At 41.5% G+C, this 14,502-nt stretch overlaps 1 protein-coding gene across 3 annotated transcripts in view; it reads right to left on the bottom strand.

Moving 5' to 3' along the window:
* Positions 1–6,170: 6,170 nt before the first annotated feature.
* Positions 6,171–14,502, bottom strand: part of ADAMTSL4 (ADAMTS like 4) — a 307,238-nt gene continuing 298,906 nt past the window's right edge. For all 3 annotated transcript variants that reach the window (XM_073610837.1, XM_073610838.1, XM_073610836.1), the window contains 2 exons: positions 12,736–12,880; positions 6,171–8,255 (listed from right to left, as the gene is read on the bottom strand). In XM_073610837.1, the coding sequence (XP_073466938.1) occupies positions 8,116–8,255; positions 12,736–12,880 (285 nt within the window). In that variant the 3' untranslated portion in view covers positions 6,171–8,115. The remainder of the gene's footprint in view (positions 8,256–12,735; positions 12,881–14,502) is intronic.

The raw sequence follows: 14,502 nt of genomic DNA on the forward strand, positions 1-14,502 counted from the left end.
TTGGCACTAGCATCCATACAATGAGAGGTCTACTGGGGTCACAGCCTGCAAGTATAAGTTCTCCTGTATTCAAGTGTCTTAAAGGTACCTGTGCTGTAGGCAGCAATTGATTTTTCCTATCATCTACTTAACTGAACTATAAAATTGTCATTTGGGGCATGGCTGGTTCCTAAGGCCAACACAAAGACTTCCTTTTCACTTTGAAGACATGTGTATGTGAAGTTAATGGAAAAGGTGGTTGTGCAGCCATGATGCAACATCTGGGGTTGAAGAATCTGATTACAGGACTACAGGAGGACTGAAGTATTTTCCAATTGAGAAATACTGAAGGCACATCAAGAATGTGTGCAAACAACCCCTTCAATGCAAAGTTTAGCATAACAAATGATGGGCGCTGATATAATAGTAGGTACCCTCTCATGATACAGAAGTTTGTCTTACATGGGATAAACCACTTACATTTGACCAAGATTAGGGAGTCTCAACCCAGATATTCTGAACACCCCAATGTAAAAATATATGTATAGCCAAAACTTTTTTTTTTGGATTCTTTTTTTTTTAAATGGTTACGACCCCTAGCAGTTTATTTTTTGCTGTTTTTGTACCGTTGCGGAAATTGGCCTTCACTTCCTGTCCCAGAGATGCAACAGGAAGTTAGAGGAGATCTTCCAAAGTGAGGGACAGGGATAATTGTCCCTGGAACTGGTGTCTCAGTTGGAAGATTTCACTCTCCTTTTGTTCTAAAATTTTGGATCCCCTCCACTTTTTGGCACAGTCCACCTTTTGCAAAAATTATTAATGCACCCACATTCATTAAAAAAGTGCATTTGATTGTTTTTTTTGCCCTGGAGCCTGCCAAGCATTGCAATTGTGATCAGTGGATTGTAAGTGCAATCAATAGGCTCCTGCAGACTATTCCACCAGCTGCAGGTCCATACCGAGGTACAGACAATCAGTTACAGGACTGGATGAAGTAATGGACTAAAAGTGCAGTGACATCACCACACTTTTGCACCATTGAGATTTATGAGCTCCTCTGCCATGGTGGAAGATGGGACTCGTAGTATCTCCATTCACAGATCTCTGCGAATGGATGATGCATCTGTGTGGGTGCAGCCATAAAAAGCCACAACAAATTTAAAAAACAACAGACGCCTGCAGGGTGAAGAACCTCCAGATTCAGTGGCCATGTTTCATATTACAACATAAACATGGGTGACTCATGAAACCTGGTCAAAAAGGTAGACTTGTCCTTCAAAGAACACCTGTCCCATCCAGGGACATTTATTTTTTATACAACTCAGAACTGTGTTGGGTGGCAGGTGACTAGGGAATCTAAACAGTAAAGTTGTACTTTTACTTTCAAAGCTCAATTTATTGAAATGATTGATGTTCCTCTGATGATCTCTCCTCTACCTGTCCATGTATTGGAAGATGCTCCACTTGACTCAACTTGTCCAACACATAAAGAAGATTGATGGAGGAGAGTCCCAGCAATGGATCATCATAGCTCTGTAAGTAAGTGCGACTTGGCATACATGGCTACCCTACATCTCTTTCACATTAAAATGATTTCGCAAAAATGAAATGCCCGGCATCTATATCACATATCTGCATCTCTACATGTACTAAATACAGTGCACATGTTGAGAGATGCTTATACAGTGTTGGACATGCAAGGGGGTAATGATGTTGGTTGTTTTTCTTTGGCACTGAAGGGGTTAGGCTTACATTAAAGGTGAACACATACTAGACATGGTTGCCTTGTAGTGTGCCCAAGTAGGATTGTCCCCCCTCCCCACTCCTTTGCTGGTCTGTGCTCACATTGTGCTCAATGAGTGCTCAGTGATGTATGAGAGTTCTGGGCTCAGGCATGGTTAGCGATCACACCTAAGCATACCTTGCCAGAGCCCAACTGAACTCCACCCCAGACCACCTCTTCCAAGCAGTTCCAGGAATGGTACACTAAGCCATGCCCAGGTATGCTGCGGAGAGATCACACTGCACAAAGGAACTGGACTTTGGGGGTGAACCATGCTCGGGTACGGTTAATAAACCTTAAGGTGTTTGTAAAAAAAAATAACAGACCTATTCATTGTGTGCAATTGGCATCAAAATTGAATGTTAAGCTATTTTCTCTCCAGGTCAAATGTTTGTGATTCAACCAGTAAATCTGAGTCAATCAGGAAATGATGATGCACTTAAGGAAATAAATACTTATCATCAGCTCCATCAATGGCCATAATGCAGTATTTTCCTGATTCACTCAATTCTTATGAATGAAAAACATGCAACCTGGGAAAAAAATGACTAATAACATTCCATTTTTTCCCTATTCGCACAGAACAAATGTACATGCAATTGTGCAAATTGCTCTGTGCATTTCTTTTATAAATACACCCATTAGTGTGAGTTCACCCTTCAAAGTTAAATGTTGTAGCTACTGACCTCAGATATGATAAAAAAAACCCCCAGAAGATAACCGGTTTAAATCTTAGAGTCACGTGTGATTTAGCCACCGCTGGGCTCCCATGTGGGTTATCTACAGCAGTGGTTCTCAACCTCAGTCCTCAAGTACCCCAAACAAGCCATGTTTGCAGGTTTTCCTTTATCTTGCACAGGTGCTTTAAATCAGAGTCAATGGTTTGGTATTCTGGAAAGCTAATTTATCTAAGAGAAATTCCCAAAACATGGCCTGTTGGGGGTACTTGAGGACAGGGTTGAGAATGTTCAAGGGAGAAAAACGCCACTCCAGGTGGACTGGGTGCAAGCCATGGCTTGCCACTGGTGATCAATGGGAAGAAAAGAACGGCTGCACACCAAAGGAACGTCCCAATGTATTTATTCCAAAATGGCAATTGAACTCCAACAAGATAGAGAGTCCGAACCCAGGAGGTGACGCATTTCACACTAACCTTGGTGCTTGAAGAAGCACTGAGGTCAGTGTGAAACGCGTCACCTCCTGGGTTTGCACACTCTGTCTTGTTGGCTGTCAATTGCTATTTTGTAATAAATACGTTGGAACGTTCCTTTGGTGTGCAGCTGTTCTTTTCTTCTCACAGGGTTGAGAACCACTGATCTACAGTACATCACCATATTATTGGTAAACGCTGGAGGGAGAAATAGGAGGCAGACACAGTAGAAAGTCAATATCTATGCAGAAATATATTCTCCGTCCTTCCAGAGCCTGCAGTAAACAGCGGAGGAACATCAGGGAAAAGCCCAATTTCCTCTCACCGTTCTCCGATGTCCGTCTACAGCAGGTTCAGTCTTATTGGGCCTCGCTTATCAAAGCCTCTAATACAATCTGCCTGTCTTCTTTATAACAACCAATCAGATCCTTATATATTTTAACTGGCAATATTAATAGCTACAAGCGGATTGGTTGATGCACAGCACACACAGTTGCTATTTTGGATGCTTTGATAAATGAGGCCTGAGTTATCACAGATTGAAAATTAACATGTCACATAGCGCTACAGTGAACAGGGTCACAACATAATCAACATTTTGCTCTTATACACATTTTAGCTTCACACATGGGGTCTATTTATAAAACATGTGTTGGCCGAATGAGCATTTGTGCAAGCTGTCCGAAATTTCCCTGTATTTTTTTCCCTTATTGATGAATTCCTATATTCTCAGCTCCATCTAGTGGCCAAAATGCAGTATATTTTCTTACTGAGGTATTTCATAAAGATATATTGCATTTTGGCCACTAGGTGGAGCTGACAATATAGAAATCAATCTATTAGAAAAAATATGGGGGCATTTTCAGACAACCTGTTTGAATGCTTCTGATATTCGGCCAACAAATTTTTTTAAACAGACTATGGGAAAGGGAGGTAACAATAGTTGGTGTTAAAATTAATATATACCCTTTAAAAATATATATATTTCGGAGGCTGCTCAGGAATGCACCGCACACAGGGTAAAACACATAGAGGATGAGCTATCAAAAGTAGAGGAATGTGCAGGAAGTAGTTGTTGCCATGTTCAACCAATCCTGGGGGGGGTCTTACCAATCATAAAATTATAATTCTCTTCAGACAGTTTTTTGTGTTCAAATACCTCTGCTAGACAGCACAGCCAGGTCCTGACCTTACTACTGTAGTACAAGTAGCACAAGACAGAATGTGATTGGTAAAATACCAAGTCCGGGAAATGCTGGATCAAGGCTATTTGTTTCAAATGCCCATAAAAATAGCAACTCCTCTACTTTCCTCTAGTTTTCATATATCAGCCTCTGGGTTTCGGGTATGTTGGTTAGGTTGTAAGAATGATGAAAGGACCCCTACATTGAGGAAGGAGGATAGGGAAGGTAGAGGGTGGGTTTGTTTCTTCCAATGATGAAGGTTTTAGTGTGTTTTGGAAGTGTCATGTTGAATACAATGGGCCAGGTGCATGCCGTTTGCAAAGGATTCCCACAATGGATGCAAAAAAGAAAATATCAATGAACAAAGCAGGCAGCATGACCACATTTTTTTAACACAACCAATGCATCACATCTGGCATGAATGGCGTTTTAAGTCATTTAGATTTTTTTTTGTGTTGCCTCGTACAATGGCAATTTTAGGGTCACCTTCAGTGACACCAAACATTTCCATGCCATAACCCCCTGCTCTATGCAGAGTGGACAGATATATAGTCCAATTACATTATATGTTGAAATCAATAAATATGTTCCAAGTGCCTCAAAACAAGTGGTGTGGAAAGTCTTAAGCGCAGTTGCTCTAAACACACCTCTGAAAAGTGATCATTGGTGGATCGTTTTCTTAGAGGTGGGTCAGAGACAATTTACAGGCATTCAGGTGGCAATACTGCTGCCTTCTGAATGACGGTTTTCTTTTTTTTTTTAGATCTAAAGGGGAATTTTACATTGAAACAGTGAGCATGAATGTGACAGACCCAACCAGTACAGAGGCTTTTGGAGGGGACTGCAGGGTAGCCTCTTGCCTACTGACTTTGGGCCCTGGCATTTGAGGGAGCTACGAGCATCCAGGAAGATGTTCTGTTATATAATGCAGGAGGACATTATTACATTTAACAGTCAAGAAAGCCATGATGGTGAGAAGATGTATGTAAAAAGAAAGCTGATTAATGAGATTTGGATAGCCCTGGGTCTTCTTGAATACGGGTGCCGAACTGTCTGAGCTGGGCTGGGGTCTTCTGCTATAGTCTGTTCATTAGGGTGTTATATTTATTGCCAAGTATGTCTCTCCTATTGTGTGCCACCTAAGTGTGAATTACCATTGTTAATTGAGTCACCTATTGATTCTGTTCATCTCTTGGAGATGAGATGAACATTGTGTCCACTTTCCCTTGTTAGCGAACCATTGTGGGATGTTTATGCTTATGATAATGTGTAATGTACTTTGTATCCAGGGTTGTGGGCTTGGTGCCGAACAGCCTGGGTGGGCACTGAGTCACCTAGGTGGTTAGTTGTTTAATTAGCTTAATGTTTGTGTTCATGTTGGCTGTTCCTTAGCTATGTTAATTATATTCCTGTCTACAGTTTGTAATGTTAGGGTAATGTGATCAGTCCCTACCTGATATTGTATGTGATATATAAATTCTGTGTGAGTTTCCAATAAAGTTTGAGTTCCAGTTTGCAGCTTAGCTAGTGTCACCTAGTCTTTGGTGCAATATCCATCTACAGTGCCTTGAAAAAGTATTCATACTCCTTGAAACTGTCCACATTTTGTCATGTTACAACCATATACATAAATGTATTTTATTGGTATTTTATTTCATAGACCAACACAAAGTGGCACATAATTGTGAAGTGGAAGGAAAATGATAAATGGTTTTCAAATTTTTTTACAAATACATATGTGAAGTGTGGCATGCATTTGTATTCAGCCCCTCTGAGTCAATACTTTGTAGAACCACCTTTCGCTGCAATTACAGCTGCAAGTCTTTTTGGGTATTTCTCTGCCAGCTTTGCACATCTAGAGAGTGACATTTTTGTCAATTCTTCTTTGAAAAATAGCTCAAGCTCAATCTATTCACTAATTAGGTGACTTCTGAAGGCAATTGCTTCCACTAGATTTTAGTTAGGGGTATCAGGGTAAAGAGGGCTGAATACAAATGTACGCCACACTTTTCACATATTTATTTGGAAAAAAATTTGAAAAACATTTATCATTTTCCTTCCACTTCACAATTATGAGCCACTTTGTGTTGATCTATCACATAAAATCCCAATAAAATACATTTACATTTTTGGTTGTAACATGACAAAATGTGGACAAATTCAAGAGGTATGAATACTTTTTCAAGGAACTGTATAATACCTGGTTCCTGGGTCCAGACTAGATGAAGCTATATGTTGACCAAGCTGGGTGCTAGACAGTTCTATCACAATGCAACCATGTGCCAAGTGTTTGGGGGGTTATGGCGTAGTACTATTGACTTCAATAGATGCAATTAGGAAGCGGCTCGGCTTGGCAAATGTGAGTTGCTGTGTAAAATTTGTTGCACCATGCTACAAAGTGTCACACCCATGATAATATATATTGAGCCAGCACGTATAAACAAGGCCTTACAGTTATTTTTTTCTTTTAAAGCAGCCACAGCCCATATATAAAAACCTGTCCCCTGCCAGCATGCTGTAAATAAGGTTACTCTTGCTCTCTCTGTTGTAGCAATAGTCTCTCTGTAGAGGTGCTTAGTTATTCCTAGACCTCTGCAATCAGCAAAACTCAGGCTTTCTGCTGATTGAAAAACTAAGCAGGGGATATGTCGGATCTCTGCAGAGAAACCACTGCTTCCACACAGACAGCAAGCTGGCAGCTAACAGGCTTTTCTACACAGGCTGTGGCTTCTTTTAAAGTAAATGAACTGTAATGCCCTGTACACATGGTCGGACATTGATCGGACATTCCGACAACAAAATCCTAGGATTTTTTCTGACGGATGTTGGCTCAAACTTGTCTTGCATACACACGGTCACACAAAGTTGTCGGAAAATCCGATCGTTCTGAACGCAGTGACGTAAAACACGTACGTCGGGACTATAAACGGGGCAGTAGCCAATAGCTTTCATCTCTTTATTTATTCTGAGCATGCGTGGCACTTTGTGTGTCGGATTTGTGTACACACGATCAGAAATTCCGACAACGGATTTTGTTGTCGGAAAATTTTATAGCCTGCTCTCAAACTTTGTGTGTTGGAAAATCCGATGGAAAATGTGTGATGGAGCCTACACATGGTCGGAATTTCCGACAACAAGGTCCTATCACACATTTTCCGCCGGAAAATCCGACCGTGTGTACGGGGCATAAGACTTTGTACACCTTTTGTGTTGATGCACCTGGAACATATTTATCCGACTGAACCTGAAAGTTCAGTTGGTTTTTATTGGTACAGGAGGAGAGGCTTTGTTGGGATAGAGAACATCACCCTTCCAAAATACCCTAAAAACTTCAAAAGTGAAAAAAAAAAAATAAGGCAGTACCTATCTACTATATAGCAGACCTATACTGTTCTATAATGTCTACATAATCACTCCCCTGAGTAATCATAAAAAAATATTACAGAGATATCAGCCATTGTCTTGGTTCTGCCAAATTTTTCTCTTTTGGTGCCAGTCATGTGGCCTATGCCAAAGGAAAGACCATGTGATCACATAGCTGGCACCCCTTCGGCACAGGCCATGTAATCACTGTCTTGACATTGGAGGAGAGAAGACTTTGGGGTACATTGTAGTTCATATTTCTGTATAACGCAAGCATATGTAGACAGTATATGTCCGCCTTCATGTCACCGTAGCTCTACGCTTATTAACAAAATTCCTATATTGAATTACCGACAAGTTCAGTTGCATACAAGTCACAGTCGCAGTAGGTCAAAAACGGGTATACAGGTATTGTTACTTAGCACCGTAAAGTATCAGGGAAAGCAGACTCCTCCCCCTGCGGCTGACCGGCCAACATTAAAAGCAAATATACAATTGTGTCTCTCGTCGCTCTAGATGGGCCCACGCGGTTTTCGCCTGTTTGAAGCTAGGCTGGCCAAACTAGCGCCAAAGAGGTTAATAAATACTGTCTCTTCTGAATATATAAAATATAGAATCTGGTGAGGCAGGGGGTGGGGGGGCGGGAGATGTGCACGCTATCGGTTCTCGGATGCCCTGGTTCGCTGCAGGGAGTGGGAACAGGAGGAGCAACACGCTTGCTTGTAGTAGGCGTAGACGCAGAGACGGGCTTGGACCACCACTGCGCAATTGTGATATCGATCTCGGCAGTTCTCATCTGGGTGGAGAAGACAAAGACTTCATTAAAAAAATATTTTCAAAAAATGGTTTACAGAAGTAAGTCGATCGATCAACTTGGGCACAATCAGCCTGCCCAAACACGGTTTGAATCTCAGCCAGTCCCTGCTGAACCGACTGAGATTTGAACCAACTATGGCCAGCATGAAAGTTAAAAAATTTAAAACATTTTTGTTCATGAATAGTGCAAATGTACAACCAAGACAGTATCAATCCATTAGGAAACAGGATGAGTAACATGAGACTACATGTAGGAGATGGCAGTGATAGGGTACGTCCAATCACCATCCTTGAGAAATATAAGAAGCCAAAGTGCTTAAGCTCATTGGAGCCCATTGGCGTCCACCAACCATTGAAATTATAAATTGTTCCTTCATTTTAAGTAAGTTAAGTAGGCTTTTGGGTAATAAAGCAAACCAAGGAGACTCCGTACCCCCATAGAAACAGTCTCTTATGAAAACATCATCAGAACTTTCATTGGTGGCTGCCCTCTCCCCTTGCCTACTTCTTGGCCAGTGAGGTCATCAGTTGTATCCAAATCAAAGGCAAAATGTGTGGGAAAGGCCACAATTTGAACATAAGAGTCACTATTTGCCTAATAAAGTGACCTGTTTTTTTTGGGGTCACACTAGCTAAAACCATTGGTATGTACAGCCTCCTGGAGGTTCTGTATCATCACTTGTCGTGTAAATGCTTCCAGGTGGCTATACAAACCCATGGTTGTAGCCAGGCTGCTGCAGTTTCCCTCCACAAAATGGTCTCTATTATGGTAGGTCAGTTTGTCTTTTTTGTAGTCTAGCTGGTAAGCGAGCTGGCATTTTAAAAAAAAATGTATGTACTTTGCCCTTCCATGGTGTCCCATGGGTCCCTGTACCTCTATGGAGGGGTGGGCTCTCTCCAGGCAGACAAGAAAAGGCAAAATAGCGCAGGTTACTTGGTTTGTGATATATTAAATGTTGCTGAAGATATGTCCTTTAGAGCAATGCACTCTCCGTGAGATGAAAGCAGTCTATGTGCTGGGCAGCCTTTAGATGGGAGGTGAAGCCGCTCCAAATATACAAAAAGAAAAACAACAAGAAAGGCGCCTCTTAGTAAACTGTACATTTAATAGCGTATTGGTATTAAAATCACTCACATTTCAAACTTAAATAGTCCGGCGTAGAGAACTCAGTATAGGCATACGGGATAGCGTCCTCCTCTGTCCCACAGTCTTTTTCTCTCTTGCTGACGGCTGGTCTGTGTGGCATAGACTTCTGGGAACAGTGATTGTCCAGAACGAGGCTTGGCCACCGCCGAGCAGTTGATTGAGAGGCAGTACAGCATATACTTCGGATGTGTGTTCCAGTGTCCCTGTCCCTTACGGCAGTACAGCATATACTTCGGATGTGCGTTCCAGTGTCCCTGCCTCTCAATCAACTGCTCGGCGGTGGCCAAGCCTCGTTCTGGACAATCACTGTTCCCGGAAGTCTATGCCACACAGACCAGAGAGAAAAAGACTGTGGGACAGAGGAGGACGCTATCCCGTATGCCTATACTGAGTTCTCTACGCCGGACTATTTAAGTTTGAAATGTGAGTGATTTTAATACCAATACGCTATTAAATGTACAGTTTACTAAGAGGCGCCTTTCTTGTTGTTTTTCTCTCCAGGCAAACCTGCCCATAATCTATCCATTGCTATATACACTATATTGTCAAAAGTATTGGTATGCCTGCCTTTACATGCACATGGACTTTAATGGCACCCCAGTCTTCGTCCATAGGGTTCAATATTGAGTTGGTCCACCCTTTGCAGCTATAACAGCTTCAACTCTTCTGGGAAGGCTGTCCAAAAGGTTTAGGAGTGTGTCTATGGGAATGTTTGATCATTCTTCCAGAAGCGCATTTGTGAGGTCAGGCACTGATGATGGAAGACCTGGCTCGCAGTCTCTGCTCTAATTCATCCCAAAGGTGTTCTGTCAGGTTGAGGTCAAGACTCTGTGCAGGCCAGTCAAGTTCCTCCACCCCAAACTCGCTCATCTATGTCTTTATGGACCTTGCATTCTTTTTTTATCTCTCTTATGTAAACAACGAAGAGTGCTCCTATGATCACATTGTGGTCCTTCCACTTCTTTCACTTCCCTGCAACTACTTACGGCCTCATTAGACAATAGGGAGGCAAGCGGAGTGCATGGGCAACCATCACAATTTGAATTATTATTTCATAATAAAGATACCCGTTTAGGAGGCTACTGAAACTCCCTTGCGTACTTTATCAACCAAAAGCCAATTTACGATGGTTGTACAATTTTACGTATCAATGGTTTGGTGGACGTTGATGGAGTGTTGAAGAGACCTTCCTATCACTGTCACCTCTTCCATGTCGTAACATGTCATTCTTCTTGTTTTGGTTGGAGGGAGCCCCACTGTTGTATTCTATGAAATGTCAAATAAATGAGAATTTAACATAAGTCAGTAAAGGCCACAGTCAGCAGAACTGGGACGTCTGATGTACAGGTCTTCCTGCCAAAGCCACCGAAAAAGATATGCAGCTGGTGAGGTGGACCTACCCTTTAAGACATACTGTAGTCAGTAATAAAAATACAAAAGAAATTGTTATATAAGCTATCATTCCATGCCAATTCCACATGCAGCACTCATATTTTATTCCAACCAAGTTAATAGGGTAAGGCTGGCCATACGTATTAGGACAGTTTAAGGTGGAGTGTGGCCACTTTGCTCACCCATGGCTATCCCTGCAGATGGTTGGAGTCCCAAACAGAAGTCTTTTTTTTTTGTATCAACATTTTTTTTTTCCTCTTCACTTTCATGTAGATAAAGCAATATATCAGCCATTGTATATCGCCTTCTGACAACACTGGCTGTCCTGCTCTCATGGTTATCTCCTGGCTTCGATACCTTCTAAAAGCTGGTCTAGAAAAAACATGAAGATCAGCCATTTTGACTTCACCGATCAGGCAATCTGAAAAGCACTGAAGCCAGAGGATCAACATAACAGCATTGAATCTGACATCTCCAGAGGGAGCACAGCTATGGGAGCTGCATATTTCCATTATAACAGGTTTCTAATATCAGGTTGGCCTGGACTTTGGATCATACCTATAATAGTGAGGACTGGTATTAATTTGGACTATGGGTGATAAAGGGGGTTTAGTTCACCAACCACATCAAAAGAGTTAAACTGAAGATTAAAGTGTAACTCTGCCTTTCTTTATATTTTAAAGTGTACCTGAATCCAAAAACAAACATGAAATATATTGTAGCTTACCAGTCATAAAATGAGATGGGTGCATTCATTTTTTTTTTAAGGTTAAGAACACTTTCGACAAGTACAGAAAATACCTGTAGATCTTGTCAAAAATGCAGTGCCTTTGTAACTTCCCATGAGCTTGAACGAAAGCACAAACATCCGTATCTTTCTTAGTTAAACTACTAATCTCATCGATCCACCATGTAATGGAGTTGAGCAAAAGCAGACATGTTTAAAGCTGAATTCCAAGGAAAACAAAAATGTCCCTTTGCAGTGACTTGCCCCCGCACTGCCAGGTTAAAGGATAAGTCCACCCTAACACTGAAGTCTCTACATCTGCATGCGGAGTGCGCACCCACAGTAACAATGCCGGCGCTGCAGAGATAAGGGGGAGAGGAGCGGGGCTTCGTGCACCCGCATCGCTGGACCGTGGGACAGGTGAGTGTCTGATTATTAAAAGACTTTTTAAAGGGTGGAACTCCGTTTTAAGTGGTAAAACACACTGTATATAGCTGGTTGCTAAGGAGCGGGCTGGGAAGGCGGCCGCCACATCCTTGGCAACCGATGACTTCTGATGGTTTCCCGGTAAAAGCTTTAAAAAAAAGAATTGTCAGCAGAAATAAAATTAAAAATTCGTGAAAAAACGGTCCTTGGGTCTGGTATGGATTTGGCAGGGAACCCCACACCAAAATGAAAAAAAAAAAAAAATCAATACCAGACCCTTATTTGAGCATGCATTTGCGTTTCTGGTGCGACTCCATTGGAGTCTATTACATGCAAAACGCAACCTGCTGCAGAAAAAAAAAAGTTCCCGACCCTTTCCAAAAAGGCCAAATAAATGTGAACATGGCCCATAGGAAACCACATTAAATGGACTGTAGTGTTTTTGAAAAACGGAAAACGCACAAAAAAAGCGCATAGGTGTGAACATAGGGTTAATGAACACATTTCAGAAAGGCAGTCACTCACTGTTCTGATTTCAAATAACAGATTTTCTACAAAGATGGAGTTACACTTTAATCTACCCCTATAACGATGTGATGAATGGTAGTCTTATTACACTGACACAAGCAGTGATGGTGAATATTCATGGCTGCCACTGACACTCATGTGCACCGCAAAGCATTCAGCGTTTTATTAACCTCTTAGCTGCCGGAGAGGCCTGCACTGCTATATCAGTTGGAGGTGGGGCAGTTGTCGCGGACTCCTCACCTAGAACGGCGGAGCAGGGCTGCGTGTTGCACGTTTTCTTCTCGTCCGGCTTGGAATCCAAGTCACAGAGCTGACTGAAGCTCTTATCGGCTGTCAGACAACGAACCTCCCTTACCTGGAGACCGCCGAGGCAGGACTGCGAGCACTGGAGGGAGCAAGAAAAGGGGGGGGGGTTATTTTGAAAAAAGAAAGTTAAGCCCTAGAAAAAAACTTTTTTTTAAAAGGTTATGTATAGACAATTTTTTGGGGGACAAAGTAGGGAAAGATTAAAACCCCTGCCAGGTTGCTTTTGATGAAGGCCTAAGGCCGAAAAGCATCAGATTTTTTTGATGATGTTATTGCTGTAATGCTTAAATAAATATTTTCTATGGAGAAGCGGTCGAGTTGCCAGCCTGTACTTTCTATGAATCTCCTGCCAGGTTATTGAGGAAATTGCCCTTCTCTTCCTATCCCACATACATAACATAAAGTTAGAGGATATTTCCAAAAGCAGGACAGGAAGCTAGGCAAAATTATTTAACCACTTCAGCCCCAGAAGATTTTACCTCCTTCCTGATCAGAGCACCTTTTACAATTTGGCACTGAGTTGCTTTAACTGACAATTGCGCGGTCGTGCGACGCTGTACCCAAATGAAATTTCCGTCCTTTTCCGCACAAATAGAGCTTTTTTTTGGTGGTATTTTATTTTATTTTTTGCACTATAAACAAAAATAGAGCAACAATTAAAAAAATATATATTTTTTACTTTTTGCTATAATAAGTATACCCAAAAATGTTTTTAAAAAACAAATTTTTTCATCAGTTTAGGTCAATATATATTCTTCTACATGTTTTTGGTAAAAAAAAAAAAAAAAAAGATTGCAATAAGCGTATATTGATTGGTTTGCGCAAAAGTTATAGCATCTACAAACTATGGGAAAGATTTATGGCATTTTTATTATTTTTTTTACTAGTAATGGCGGTGATCTGCGATTTTTAGCGGTACTGCGACATTGCGGCAGACAGATTGGACACTTCTGACACATTTTTGGGACCACTGACATTTATACAGCGATCAGTGCTATAAAAATGCACTAGTTACTGTGTAAATGTCACTGGTAGGGAAGGGGTTAACATTAGGGGACGATCAAGGGGTTAAATGTGTTCCCTAGTTAGTGTTTCTAACTGTATGGGTATATGACTGACTAGGAGAGGAGACATATCGCTGTTTCTGCTTACTAGGAACAAACAACATGTCTCCTCTCCCCTGACAGCACTGGGATTTGTGTGTTTACACACACAAATCCCCATGCTGGCTCTCGTGCACGCCTCCAGCGGCTCTTAAAGGGAACAACGTGCCCATACGTTGTTTTGCACAGCCATGCCATTCTGCCGACGTATATTGGCATGAGCCGGTCGGCAAGTGGTTAATAGAGCTCTCTTTTTATGCCCTTCCTCACCCTATAAGAAAAGAAAAAGGGTTCAGCTTGACATACACTAACAATTCGCTGTGCATATGCCTCAGTATTCACACAGGTGTCACAAATAATCTCCATAATATGTCTAATATGTGTAATATGTTTATTTCCTATGATCATCAGCTCCATCTAGTGTCAATAATTCAGTATTTTCAATACCAAAATCTAGAACAATACCACACTATGGCCACTAGATGTAGCTGTCGATTGTAGAAAATACACATATTAGACACACTACAGGGATCATTCAGGAATAGTATGAGAATACTATTTTTATTTTTTTAATAGTCTGCCGCTTTGAGTATAACCT

The sequence above is a fragment of the Aquarana catesbeiana genome, linkage group LG13, assembly GCF_042186555.1.
Source record: "Aquarana catesbeiana isolate 2022-GZ linkage group LG13, ASM4218655v1, whole genome shotgun sequence".
NCBI classification, from domain to species: domain Eukaryota; kingdom Metazoa; phylum Chordata; class Amphibia; order Anura; family Ranidae; genus Aquarana; species Aquarana catesbeiana.